General features: G+C 41.3%; 1 protein-coding gene across 2 annotated transcripts in view; it reads left to right on the forward strand.

The window, feature by feature from the left end:
• The window catches only part of LOC122405291 (poly(rC)-binding protein 3), a 136,978-nt gene that overhangs the window by 3,504 nt on the left and 118,184 nt on the right, over window positions 1-15,290 (forward strand). Inside the window, exon 2 of one of the 2 annotated variants that reach the window (XM_043409933.1) lies at window positions 12,887-12,939. The exons of the other annotated variant lie outside the window; for it this stretch is intronic. Coding sequence (XP_043265868.1) covers window positions 12,935-12,939 — 5 coding nt within the window. The 5' untranslated portion in view covers window positions 12,887-12,934. The remainder of the gene's footprint in view (window positions 1-12,886; window positions 12,940-15,290) is intronic. 2 annotated transcript variants of the gene reach the window in all.

Genomic DNA, 15,290 nt, shown 5'->3' on the forward strand with positions numbered 1-15,290 from the left:
AAATAGTTTAACTACATTGCCTAATATTTTGCTAGAATAATTTGTTAATAATTAAGTACAGATTTCTATTGGTTATTTTATAATTTCAATGTTCCAGTTGTTTAATATTTTATACATTCATTGTAAATTCCGTATTATTGTTGTCGTCGGTTGGCCGAGAATTGAGGAAAATGTATGGGGTTTTTGAAGCTCTGCAAAATTCAGTGAATGGTCGTTGTGATGTAAGGGTGACATTACCTGTTGGGTCGTTGTTTTTACTCGAGGATCATATCCTTTGAATGCTTCAGTCTCGAGCAGATTCCTTGTTCCTATTATTAGAATAACAGATCCCCTGCTGGGTCCTTGTTTTCATACAAGGATGACGTCCTTCGAATCCCAGGAATTTGTTGCTTTAAGCGGTCAATACTTTCGTCCAGCTAGTTAAACTCACGATCAAAATCTTCTACTCGTTTCTACTAATATCCTAGGAAAAAATTTGTCCAGCAATCATTTTTAATCCTTTCATTTAGATCCGAGTACTTCTCGTTAATCATTTCAATATTAGTTTTGTACGCGTATCTGTGAAATCAAGGTAAATAACAGTGATTCGAACTCAAGATATTCGAATTACTGGCTATTCGTCCTATTTGTGGCATCACTATCGCATAACTACGTGTCCTGTTGTAATTGACTCCATTGTATTTTGGTTACGCGAGATCTCCGATTCAACATATATGCAGTAATTGGGTATCATAATTGAATTACTATAGAGTATCTCCTATATAATCGACATCAATATCCAAGAGCGATATAATTTCAGATTTCAGTAAATTTCCACTTTGGAAAGAAAAAATTGCACCCACCAGTTCAGGAAGACAAGATAACGATAATACTCGATGCTTCACTTTCAAGATAACTGAATTTGAAAATTTGTCTGACACGTATGCGATCGAATTGGCGCGTCTGTCTATTACTCACTATTTCTACTTGTGCCGATGTCCAAGTCGTACTCTATTGCACGCATGCCCCATAAACTTTTAAAATCGAGCTTTGCAATACGAAATCAGTTCATATATGTATTGTATATTCTAGTATAAAATTACCGAATATCGAGATATTCGAATTTTATTCGTATCGTTGCGATAACTAACCTTATTTTTACAATGGAGTAATTGCGAATGTTTTAGGCCATATCGTTTCGTAATTGCTTTCCGATTCGAAAACACAGCTCGGAAGTACGAGTGGATTTCTCGTTTCTTTAAGAGGCTACGAAAGTTCCGATAACAGCGAACGTATTGAAGGAAGCCTGATAGCCGTTCGTTCGAACGAAGAGCAACGGGGATAAACGTAACGAGGCGATTTTTCCCGAGGATGGCACGTAACATTTAAACGTGACTCTCGTTGTTTTCTCGCAGGTTTGATTTTTCCTTTTTTCCAGCGACACTCGTAATTACAAAACTTGCAGCCGTTGAACTCTTTTTGTTTTTTTTTTATCTTTACCGCCGCACCGACGCGACGTCTGTGTAACTTTCTTCCTTTCACTAGGAAATGAAATATATCGGAGACTCTTGAAAAACTCCGTGGACCGTAATTTCATGCAACGAGGAAAACGCAGCGACGTCGGAACGTTTTTCGTTGATTTTTCTTTATCGTTGCAAGATTTTTCGACGCACCTGGCAGATTGCATTATCTCGAATTTGATAAAAGATAGTCAATACTTTTCTATGATTTCGCTTTTTCTCATAAACGCGCAAATGCATCGAGAAATGCAATTGCATTTTTTTTAAAGTAGAAATCTCGAGAGAATTATAACTCGTATTTGGTCAGTCATTTTATCACGTAGACTTTTCCTATTCCTACTTGTTCTGTTCTAGCCAGAGTTATATAATTAATACGAGTGTAAATAGTTCTTATTAATTTTAGCCAGCAATCCTTGGAAAAGCCTGAAATCCTGAAATGTTCTTATCACAGACCGAGTCCTGTGGCCGTCCTTAAAAACGTGTGTAACCGAGCAGAAGAGGGTAAAAATTTAGTCTCCCGGATAGTTTATCGAGAACTTCCATCCACGTGACACACATAGACAGAAAAAGAGGAAGACCCAAGAGTCACCCGAGCGAAAGCTAATCTAACTAAAAGTAAGTGCTGAGGGGATCCAAATCTTCCGTGCTCTGGCCAACCCCTAACGATCGCTTTTTCTCATTCGGTGACCGTAACTGCGGAAATTATAGCATCGCAATCTTTAACTCTGAAGGTGATTGCACGCAAATCGGATTTCTAATGCGTCGATAATCTCAGAGACTAGCGACGTTCTCAGCCAGTGTCGCTCAATCTTTTTTCGCTCGATCCAAAAAGCTCACTCAGGGGTGGGGGTGAAACGTATAAAAATATAGTTTTAAAATAATCAACTGAATTCACGTTAAATAATCTAAGTGGACGAAAATATCGTTCAAAGGATTTTGTGGTTCTCAGTTTTTACTTGTTTTAATCATGGCTTCCAAGAAATATAGCCTGGCTCTGGGGGAGGGTATATGGTTGAGAATGGCTGTTTTAAGCAACTGCGCTAAGCCAGGTATTTATAAACCCTGTAAACTCATGCGCGAGCGTTAACTTGGGTACTATGAACGACAAAGTTATGCGTTTGAACCGCCCAGTTGGTAAACAACACTCATTCGTGTCTCACCATAGAATGGGTGAAAAATGAGAGTTTTAGGTTGTCTCGTTACATTGCATTGAAGTTTGCATTTTCATTTATGAAGTCGTATCTCAGTCTTACGACCAAGGTCTAAGTTTAACATCGTTGTTTGGACCATTCTATCAACGATATCGGAGACAATTTTTCAAAAATTATTCCTTCCACGGGAATAAAAATCAGTTTTAATAAACACCAAATAATTGCAGGACAACCACTGAAATTTAAACTTCATTTTCATTGAAGATATTATATAACAACGCATAGCTGGAACTTACGATATTAAATTATCGAGAGTGCAGCGGGTAAATCGTGACAGATAACACGCAATCATAGTACTCACCTCCGCCTCTCTGCCATATAGTAATGCAAATCATTTTACAAGTAGGGTCTATAGCACGCAGACTATTTGCAAGTACTATGAAAATTTATGATTCCTTTCTTTAATTGTATAAAAAATAAATTGTCGAGTTCCGCGCAGAATTTTGTGTTAATTTCCACGACACTGTATTCGCGAGTTATAATATCTCGACGGTAACGTGGCTGGTAGATTCTCTCAAAGTAACTAACGTTCCCAAGTTAAAGACGCACGGGAATGCGCGCTCGGCGTATACTTGTTTGTTCCGGCAAATATTATCGTTAGGGGAACTATTATTACATCTAGACAACAAGCGCGACAGAGCATCGTCGACTTGGAGCGCGGGTCCGCTAATAACTTGCAGTCGGTGAAAATAGACGGGCGTTAGAGGGCGGTAAATACTCGTGTGCGTCCGCACACTAATGTCAAAGATCGAGATAGCCGGCTGCTCGCCGATAGAGTTGAAACTACTTGTCAGAGATTGGTCTACTCGTCGAATTATTTGTTTAGCATTTGAACCGCCCGGGCACTTTGGCGGTTCAAATATTCCTCGAGTAAAATTCGGATCTTTGGTTGTTTGTATATTATTAGCGCTTTGCATTCCAACGAATTAGCCTACGCGTCGATAGTCGCCCCAAGGAATTTTTTCATAGAAAAAATGGCAATTTGTCGAATTATACAATTTTGCTTGAAACTTTAATATTAAGCAAAAAGAAATGAGGAATATGTTTTCTATTGGACGTGCCGTAATCTTTCAACGTGCCAAAATTTAAGCAAACCGTATTTAAATCGGATTGCGTGAATTCCAACCCACTTCCGAGACAATACTGTGAGTCAGACAACGGGCGAGCCTAAATCCTTTGCTTCCTCTTCGTTATTTTCTCGGTCTGTTCTGAGAACTCGGTTACGTCGAGCGATTTGTCGCCGGTACCAAAAAGACGAAGTCGCATTTAAGATCTCCAACGAAACGGGTAATGAGAATGGGTAACTAACCCAAGGTTTCCATAAAAGGAGTGTTTCTGACAGATCGTGTTATTGCTCGGCAGCGGAGCTTTAATGAGGATACTTGCCATTGCTTCCATACACGATGAATTTTTTTTTGTCTAGGATGATGTTGGAGAAAATTACTGCAGTTTGCTTTGTACCTCGCGCAAACGGGAGAAATAAATGTTCAATTACGGGATCTTATGCTTGGTTATGCTTATGTCGAGGGGGAACGCCGTGATAATAGTTTCAGAAACATCAGTTTTGTTTTGATATTTTAACTTCACATTGAAACGAGAAGACAAATTTTAATTTCCATTATCGAATATAAGTCGTCATTTCGTAATATAATCGTAAATAGTAGGGAAGGGAGGATGATTCCATCTCTCGAAACCGATATGAAAATTGTCACTCGAAAAAGGGAATTACCGTACGACGCTTTCCTCCATTTCCAATATTCTTCGGGATTGAGATTGAGGGAAAAAGTATTAACCGATAGTATCCCGGGCATCATATCGTCTCGGAGGCGATTTGTAAGCAATCTGTTCTCGATTTTCCTCATTATTCCTACGCGTCGACGAGCCTCCATTTTCTGTTCGTTCCGCGTAGTCCTCGTCACGTTCGAGAGTATCGTTTTTCCAGGACGACGGGGAAAGGGCGAAGTAAAATGTTTCTGGCGTTCCTCGATGGCAACTTATTCGATTTCAGGGTTAGAATATTAAAATGGCAGTGCCATGGAATAGCTTCGGGGAAGAGAATTCCGTTCCCTTCCCCTCCGCTGTCTGACTTCCTCGGGGGCGTTGCGTTAATATTGCAGGTGACCCGTGGGAAAGGAGGAAACCTTCGAACTTGGAGACGAAGGTGGAACGATGGTTAGGGTTCCGGGGATCCTGAAAGTACGCTCCCGTAAGTCGGACCCGGAGCTATAGGGACATTTATTGCCTTCCACTTTCGGGCTACGTTGCATTCGGTTGACTCTGACTACTTGCACCTGCACCAATTCCTCTCGTTCGCTCCACGAACCTCTCCGAACTGTTTTCGCCTTTAATCAAAGTTCCCTTCTCAAAGTGGTGTTCGAAATTTGATTAACCCATTCAATAATTTTATACAAAAATACTTTGCTAAGTAGTAGAAATAGATATCGCATGAAAATAGAATTTTTCCTATTATTATAACACGTTCGTTTTCCCTACCCTTAAACAAACTATTGAGGATTTTACAGTGATAATTTATTCCCTATCGAATGCTAAAAATATTCATTTAAAACCTTTGGAAGCAAGCAATAAAATGTTAATTCGATATGGCATGTTTTATTGAACAAGTTGTTTGTCCTCCGTACACGTACTATCATTTTTCACTGTTTTGACTAAAGTTTGGGTACAATATGAATTCACTGCTGCCCTATATTTGTGTTTCACGCTTGCACGGGGTATTTTCCATAAATTTGGTCGCTCGTAATGTTACGTTTTGGAACGCAACATGTTTGATACGCTTTCGTTGTTTCGCTTTCTCTGTGCCTCTGGGATGCATATTGCATTAACAATCGCAGAAGTGGGAAAGGAGTCGGTGTGTTTTGAAATATTAAAGGCAGGTAACGCGTCTGGGAAAGAATCAGAGGTGGAAAAATTTGGAATGTTCTCTACCTGCGTCCACATATGCATGTAGAATGTTTTCAATTTAAATGGCAACGTACTTACCTCGAATAGCTTCTAAATTATGCGTTGCTCGTAGCATTGCTATATACAAATGGCATGGCTTTTTAGTGGAAAATATTACCAGCATTTTCTAATATTTAATACGAAGAGATTTGTAGCTTTGGAAATATTTAGAGATTTAATCCCTTGCAGAGCTCTCGCGATTTTCTGCATAGCTTGGCTTTTAAATTAATTTATTTAAAGGCTTTAAGGAATTTCAGATTTAAGTATCAAGGAAGCGTCTAAGTATTTTATAATTAATAATCTCTCATGACGCTCTCGGATTCTCAGTTGTCTCGGAATTTCTCAATGAAATTAAGGAGCTTGACACTTGCCAAGCACCTTGTGTTTACTGAGAAAACAGAGCTTATTGCAGCATAGATTAACGTTCTGCTCCTTACATTGTATTCACAAACGTTTATTGACACAAGTGCCCAGTTTAGTTGAGAATGTCCCGAATGTCTCTGGCCGCCTTTAATTAACTTTGACCCAGACAGTAATTCTGAAGCCTGGTCATTCAACAGTCATTTCAAAATTTAGTAACAGCTAATTGATGGTTGGTCATATCCAATAGTCATCTTGATGTGTCTGGGTTAGGTCCTATATTTTTTCGTCGAAACGTTCGTAGGATGGTTGGCGAATCGTACGGCCGGTTTCGTTAGCCAGCCCTCGCGAAAACTGCATCCGCGCTTCTGCATCAAGTTGCAATTACCATCTTGGCTGGGCGAGCGGGGAACTACCCCTCGGACCTCGGTCCGCTTTGCTCTCGCTTTGTCTCCAAAGAAAGCTCACTCCCGTCCCTTCTTTCTTCCTGCTTCCAGCTTTCGCGTTATCTCGGGCGCGGCAGTTGACGGTGTGCGTCAAAACTTTTGTTCCAGTTACATGCTCGCAGGTATGCGAGTATTTACTAGAAAGAGGGTGAAAGCGACCGGTGGGGAGGAAGTCTGAATAAGCGAAAGAGAGGGACGGAGCCACGCGTTTGTCTGAAGAGGCGTCGTTAGTACTGGGGGCGTAATTCCGCTATCTCTGTCGGTCCCTCGGTCCGTTTGTCCGTCAGAGGGCCGCGAGCAGAAAAAGGAAACGCTGCGGTTCGCGTACAGGGTGTTTCAGAACTGTTGTGGTAAAAATTGGTCGGTTAACAAACTTAATTTTACGTTAAAATGTCTTTGAAGTACTGTAACAGCGTAGACGCGGATGAAGTAGATGCATAGAGTGTGAACAAGACAGTACAATGGAGAAGAAATTCATGCAGTAGGATTTTGTATCGAAAAATTCCTGGAATGCTCCGTCTTCGCGCGAATAGAATAGAAATCTTATCGAGATCCGTGTCCGTGTCACTTGTTAATCAGAGTGAGAAAGCCTTTCTGGGAATCGGCGCTTCTTCTGCTCGAGGAATCAATTTTAACTCACTTTGTCACGAAAGAATGCATCCTGCATATGGATTGCATGCAAAAATATCGTGGGCGGTCCTAGGCTCGTTGTGCGCGAAATAGATGCGCACACGGTTCGAGCACCTACGGTGATGAAATTTTTTGAAAACGAATATCTGATCTAAATAATCTTTGTACCGTCATACCTTGGTTAAATAATACTTTAAGCGATTTAAAAATTATTTTAATCGTCACGATCGTTCATCCTCGCAGCAGCGTCATTTGAGTAGACGTGTATATTCGTGGACTGTTTATTTCTACCGCGGTGTTAGAAAAGATGGAAGGCGAGTATTTTTCCTGACTAAATTAATTCACAGCGTATAATCTGTCAAGGTTGCTTCATTTCGAATGATCTGTGAAATCTCTGCCAGTAATTCACTCTTGGACGAGGTTTCGATCGCCATTGCCAGTGCTCGCTAATTTATGCGCGCAGATATTCAAATGTTGCTGTCGGTCAATCCGTAATCGCGTAACTCACGAAACATCGTGCTTTAATGAATGCAATTACCGTGCTTTTTATTCGCGTCGAAACGCCTGCGAATCGTTAGCTGTAATTTATAATATCTCGAGAATTGTTTGCACTTTACCGCGCCTAGCAATTTAACGTGCACGAAACTCGACGGAGCGCAATTTTTTTTATCGTTTAGGTGGAAAAGTGGGCTAAGATCCATTCGGTCGTTATTGGTCTCTGCCGCGTAATGCACCAAAGGGAGGCGTATAATCGAGTTGCAAAATTCTTTTCCCTCTTTCGGTCTTGAGTTCCGCGTACCATAATCGAGAAATATCGACGATGACCTGGAAACCATTTGTTCTAATGGATGAAGTGCTTTCTATCGTCGAAAAGTTCGGGCTGCGAGAATCGATGTGTAAGATAATTTTCCTCGTGGTCCCTGGGGCACGCAAGACGGGAACTTCGAAGTTACGAGCAGTGGGTTGAGTTCCGCTTTGAAAATTTTACACGACGGTACGCGGAAAACGATGATTCGGAACCGTAATGGATCATGTCATTGCGCACTTCGGTCGAAATGTAGAATGAAAAATGATTTTGGAAATTGATCTTTCAATAGCCATTAGCGGAATTGGTGCAACGTTCAACGACACGTTGGAATTATTTATCTTTGTAAGAAAGGTTTCACCAAATAAAACTTCGAAAAATCAACAGAAACAAATATGTTTTATCATGTTTATATAACTGACGTTTGGCGACACTTCGCAGTCGTATCATTTATCGCGCAGATATTTAACTAGCGACGAAACTTTGAGTCTCTATCTATAGGTGCTCGAACGACGTGAAGGTTCAGTCACCTGTCGAACGACCGCTGTTTCCGCGTCTCTGGTTAGATGGTAGAGAGGCGATGCAACGACGACAGTAATCGCTAGATCTGCAGACATTCCGCAAAAATGGCCGGCATCGTTATTCACGCTGTACACGAGTGTGTTTAACGTCTAGTACTCGTCGGTGCAGTGGATCGATCGAGGATTCCGTCGGTGGCGGCAGTTTCGGCCGGTCGCTTGGTCTATAATTACACCGTACAAAAACAATCCGTACTTCACGATGCATCGGGACGATGCGTGTTTCTCGGATCGACGAGGTAATTAGGCCCGCGGCCAAGACCACTTCTCAAATTGTGCATCGAATGTGAACAATACGCCCATTCGGTTCGCCTTGAAAATTATGTAAAATTAGTGGACGACCCGAGAAATCACCGGGCTCCCCGATTAACCGACTCGTTGATTGGGGATCGATCGATCGTTTATCTCCGCTTACTCGATGTCGTAATCCGTGCACGAATTATCGGACGTATCGGGTCGGTCTTTCGAACTACTTCCTGTATCCGTGTTTCGTCGTTCGCGTCTTCTGTTTATACCATTCGAAGTAACTTCGTGGTTGACGAATCTATTGCTAGTTTGCTAGTTTCAAACAAACTTTATCCACTTTACATCGACCCAAAACGATGAGAATTTCTTAATCGAAATTGGTGTCTTCGTTTCGTTAAAAACACTTTGCGTTTGAAAGGGTTTCACTCGGTTTGCGCAACCAGGTTTCGTATAAACCGCTGAGTTAATGAAGAAACGTGAATATTGAATGCCATAAATCCTGTTGGAAGTTCCCGGTCCGCGATTCCGTGGACGCAGAAACGAGGCTCGAATAAAAATGATGGTAGCCGCGAGGAGGAAGACAGAGAACGAGAGACAGAACGACTGCGTCCCGGCTGAAAGTTGGTCGAGGACCAGCGCTAGGAGAGTTATGACTTACGTGGAACCTTTTGTCTCCCGACAATGGCCAACTTGGTTGTATTGCGAGGCAGCGTTGTCATCGTCCCAAGACCTTCCGACTTTCATAGTTGAACACCGCTCTCTCTGACCGTCGGTGTTCTTGACGGATAAGAGTCTTACGAGCATCCACTCGCCCGGCATTCACGCTTCGTTGTTTTATAGAGTGAAATTGGTTTAAATCGCAGGATTGAACGACCCTGGCCGGAATTGAATCGAACAGAACTGTTCCGTTCTTAAGAGGGAAGTTTGCGATCGAGGCTCCGATAGCTCTATCTTCGAATGAGATCTGATGCAAAATGGAGGAGGCGATCAGTAAAAGGGAATTCTGGAATATTGAGTGTTGATGTCCAACCATTTTGAGGAAAAGACTTAACAAAAAGCAAAATTTAAAGGGGGTTGTGTTTACGTTTGAGATTGGATGAAAAGTGACTATATTGTAAGTTTCAAGTATCAAAATAGAATTTTGTTAAAAAACAAAAATAGACAAAACGATCTATGGCTCGATCGTCGAGGAATTAAAGTCTACAATGGTACGAGAGAACGTCACGAAATTGTTTGAATAGTTCCCTGGTCGTTTCTTGCGCCCACGAGGTGTATTTTCGAAATTCAGTCGCAATGAAAGAGAATTGTCGTTGCATATTTAATAAAGAGGACTCGCATCGCCGAGGTAATGTCGCGCGAATAACCCAGTTTTCTCTCTCTCTCTCTGCGTATATGAGTTTTCACGCGTGAGAACGATATAGGAAATAGGTCGAGGGTGATTTCAAGCATATAGGCGGTTTCGTTAAATGAATATTAATGCTTCCCTCGTCGCGGGGATACGGAGCTGCCCTTCCACGTTCCTTTGCTCGTTTTATTCGATTGCGCACGGACCAAGCATCTTTTGTTCTCCGCGGTTAAACGGAGACAGGGGGTGAACATGCAAATCAAGGGGAAGGAGTTCCACGTTTGGCAAATACCTCGATGATTGCATGTATCGAGCAGGTATGAATTATGCATCGAACCTACGAGCTTTGAGACGCAACGACTGATTTGTTAATAACTATTGGCTCGACAGTAAATTCGTGACGATTTTAAACACTCGAGGAGTGTAAACAGATCCTCTGAACGGTGGATATCTGTTTTGATTTAACCCCTGATATCGTGGAATAGCTCGACAAAATATACTATTGAAAATGACAAAAAAATTCGTCGTTCGATAATAATTGATTTTCGAAGGAAAAGAGAAGTTTGCGAAGAATGAGTAAAGGCTCTTTTCTAAAATGGTTTGAATAGATCGGAAGCAGTGATTTCAATTTGGAAGATAAAAAACGCGATGGAGAGACGTTGGGGTCTGATATTGACACATTTATGTCAATTGAAACTGATTCACTGCACCATGACGGTATGACCAAGTTAAACGTTTCGTGGAAATTAGTCCCTCTACGTTTAGAAAATTATGAAACATTAAATATTCTTTATTGAGCCAGTAAGGGGATCCATTTTTAAAGCAATGGGTTTTATCATACAAATGAAATTTATGATGAATTCTGACATGAGTAAAATTTATTTAGTTAATAATTTGGTAGTTGACATACAGGGTATTCGGCCACCCCTGGGAAAAATTCCATCAGAATCTTTAACATATCCAAAATAATAACTAATAGCCAAACAACTAATTAATATTAAAATTATATTTGACCCATAAATTCTAGATATATTTGGCTTTACTCTGTCAAAATAATTACATAAAAGATAGTAACCGACCTGGCTCCCGCCGATCCGAACTCAAATCATGTAAGATTCTAAAAGTCAAACAGTTAACTCGTTATTCTGCGACGAGCGTTTGGAGAGCGAAGTTCGATGTTTTCTTGGAGTTGTAGGAGATTTTCCGTCGAGGAGTTATCGACGAGCTTGGACTGGATTTCCCATGGAAAATATAATAGGATTTTCCTGGAATATAGTATCGCGATAAGTACCTGTTAGTGCTCTCGTTCCCGATAAACATGAAATATTTCGCATCTTCAGCAGCATTCGAAATAAGTTTCCAAAAGGTCAAAGCAGAAAAATCCATTTGAATTCCATTTTACATTTAACTGTATAATCTTATTTACAATACTAATACTGTATTTCTAACGTAACAATGTAATCAGAATGAATCAAATCTTTCGATACGTTTCTGCCCTCGATTTCGAGCCACATCGTTTTGCCGAAAAACTCGTTTCCAATTTGTTGTCAAAGAAGCTGCAAATTGAATACATTCTATTTACCATCGTTGCATGGCTAGGGAATTTAAAGTTTCCACTGGCCGTGACTATATTATTCCGTCGACAAGTAAGTACAAGTAAGAGCGCAACAATCTATACACGCTTTAAGTCCAGCATAATACACATTGACGGCCATTGTTGACCCCCTCGGCGCTGCTGGATTTTCATCAAACTTTCCGAAACATCACTGTACCTCTGGAAAGATCTATTATGTTCGCTTCGTCGGATAATACGACTATATTATACACTGAATGCCCCGCCTAACTTGGTCGCTTTAAATATCTCTCGTTTTTCGATAAACGTTATGATAAGCAAGCGTCTCTTATGAAAGTTAAATTTTGCGAGACTTCAGAAACAAATAGAATTATACACACGATATGTTGATTATCTCACGATCTTAATCATTTCATTTTGATTTTGTAATGTTGCAATACTAATTACTAGATACACTCCCACGCAACTAATCGTGGGTTAGGGAGCAATAATAGTTTTTGGCAATGTATTGTTCGGATAATGAACCATCAACGATCCATATACTCGTTTAGAAATCATTTGGAATCGGCACAAAAAAACGGCGGTTAAGTTTCTCCGCACTCGAGTTGTTTCCATCCACTTTGCCCCCTCTGGACAATGGTAATGACTGTCGCAAATCTTCTGTCGTCCTCGTCCAAGTGTACGTAACCATTGTACTGTCTCTTCGCTTATCTGCACTTCCACGAAGCCGGTCGGGATGTCGTCCTGTCGAGGAATCCATCATCTGGGAAGCCGGCTCATCTAGTCTGCTAAATTGACTACGTGCACGAAATATCCTATCTGGCTGTTACCAAATGGCCGTGGGAGGACGAAAAGCAGGAAGATTAACGCATCTCAGGGCGAAATGAGCGGATACGATGGCTTCCCATCGGTTTCCGGTGAAATACGTCCGCAATGTTTGCGCCCGTGACACCGCCGGCCACGAAATAACAAGACAGAAAGTTAAATTGCATCGAGAATGCTTCCGGGAACAAATTGAAAAGTTCATGTGCTTGCGGTAACGGAACGCTCTCGATCGTTCCATGCGAAAATCCCTACGACGATTGTGTTAAATAATGATTCTTCATTAACTCGAACTCCACTTTGGGGTAGTTAGGAAAATTTGATAAACAAAACTAAAAAGAGTTTTATTGTAGGTATAATTATTATTTTATATAGAATTCAATTTTAATCATAATTTTTTAATTTTGTTGCAGGTACGTATAAGTCAATTCATACGGTGTCAATGATTCTTGCTGCATAATATGGGGTAAGTGTTTTTACCGTTATTATATGTAGAAAGGATGATCGCTTAGCAATAAGTATAATTAGACAGGGAAGTAACTGACGTAATTATATTTTTTATCTTTTTTAATTATACGGTTCGAGGGAAGGGGCTAACATTTTTATCCGTAACGAATTCTTTTAAGACAAACGCTGACTATATTTATGAAAATGCCTCTGAAAATAATTACAGACCGCGAAGGGTTAAGGGTTAACAACCGCAACAGTTCGAGACGACCGAACCTTACAACGAACCCTACGGTTTTAAAAGTCGATCCTACTTTGCCAGTAATTCTTCGCCCGCCATGTTTATCTAATCCTGTCGCTAAACGCATTAACAACCAGCTGCTCTGATATTCGATATCGGCAGATAACTTCGTTAATGAACGACAGATCGCTATTATCTCGCGGAGGCCTCTAAATAGCGCAGTATTGTTCAATGCTTCGCGTTGAAACGTTATTAAATCATCGCGGCGTGCCTTGTAATTGATCATTACAAGCCCGTGACGCGTGTCTAGATCGATGGCGACGAAACACATATTTATTCGAGGAGCATTCGCCGATGATCGATCGTATCGGTAAGCGAATCGATCCCGAATCGTCCAGCTGGATACCGTCGAACGATAAATCATTTGGGCGGTGTCGTTCGTTGGCCGAGACCAGCCAACCGATAATGCAATTTGCTTGGTCGATCGCGAGGTCGTTCCTTCGTGACGATGAACCCGCGCGTTGCGCAGTTTTATATTTAATATCCGCAATTTATCGAAACGGGGACAAGTTAATTGGGACGCGTCTGCGCCGTTGATGATCTTTCCCCGGCTATTTAGCGCCTTTATTTTTCGTCCGCGAGCGTCCCCCGTAATTTGCAATTTTAAATAGAATCCAGGGCTCGGATTGTTTAACGTTTAAATTCAATTTTGAACTCGTACGTTGCTAGATAACACGGTTGAACTTGATTTGGAATGTTAGCCCTTGACCCTAGAAAGACCAGGGAAGCAGTAGTCGATATAGTCACCGAATTCACCCAAAGAGGGTTTCCCATATTTTTTAATGCTACAATTTAAGAGTAAATGGTAGTTTCGTGCGTTGGGAAATAAATAATACGTTTTTAGTTATTTTCTACAATTTACACGGAACGTTCTTAAAACTTGCTGATTGCTATACCTGTATTCTATGCTCGATAGACGATATACAATTATCCAGGAGTCTCTGTTTCGGAGATTGACGGTAATTTCGAGTCCTTCGTGGCCCCCGGATGCCTACTTCGCGACGCGACGTAATTCGGTAATGTCCTTCTGGAACGACAGCCTCTCCTGTGAGCCGTACACCAGCTTCAGAATTAACTTATCAATAACTCGCTGACTCTGTCTCGGGCTTTTACCAATTTCCGATCTGTCAGGCGTAGTTCGAAAAGTTCGACTATTTGCAGGCTGGATACGCGATCGACGACGTACGTACGCGCATAGGCGAACCTGCACGCTGGACCAATTGCATTATGGCATGACGCTGGTTGAACTTTCCTGCAGTTCGTAAACTGTCTAATTTGCGAGCACCACCGTCCGTTAATTGCAAGACGATAATTAAGTTTGAGCACTGGGGGTGGGGGTGGGGGACGTCGGTACTTCTGGCTGGGATCGTTCGTTCCTGTTCGTTCCCACAGCCATCGATAGTCATTGAAAATTAGCCACGAATTATCATTTTTTATTCTTGTTATTTTATTCTACCTACAGGATTCCCCTGGCGAACACTTAAGGTTTTCTTTGAATAAATAAGAAAGATACATTTATTTTGACGCACTAGTGTCAATAATAAAGTAATTAAGACAATAGTACAAATCAGGCAAAATTATTATTCCTAAAAAACAGTAAGTAGCATCCAGTACCGGGCTTCAAAGACACAGTGGTTATAAATATAGTTGTCTGTGCAGAAATTTCACGGACGTTGACAGATGAAGCACCGAATCCAATTTTCATCTTTTAGGCAGACTATACATACAAAATGTGTTCTTTTTCCCCCCTGGCGAGAATCTTGACCTATCATTGACATTACCGTTGCAAATATTCTATTGCAAAGGAGTGACTGACGAGGATCAGCGTGATAAGAGACGCAAGGGGGCTGATGTTCTCGGTGGTGCAAAATGAACGCGTTGTGTATCGGGGTCGTAGAAGCACGATGAGGGTGCAGAGTTATTTAAAGCGGCTTTCCTTCGATAAAACGACGCGTTGTTTCGCGTTGCAGAACGTCCGCTCCACTTTGTGGTCCGTTTCCCAAGGAAGGGAAGTGTTCTCCGGTGCATGCGAGGTTGAGTAGCCTTCGTCGTCGTTCCCCGTATCGCGT

This window comes from Colletes gigas, unplaced genomic scaffold, assembly GCF_013123115.1.
Source record: "Colletes gigas isolate AHSC1104 unplaced genomic scaffold, ASM1312311v1 Colletes_gigas_Sc00004, whole genome shotgun sequence".
NCBI lineage: Eukaryota > Metazoa > Arthropoda > Insecta > Hymenoptera > Colletidae > Colletes > Colletes gigas.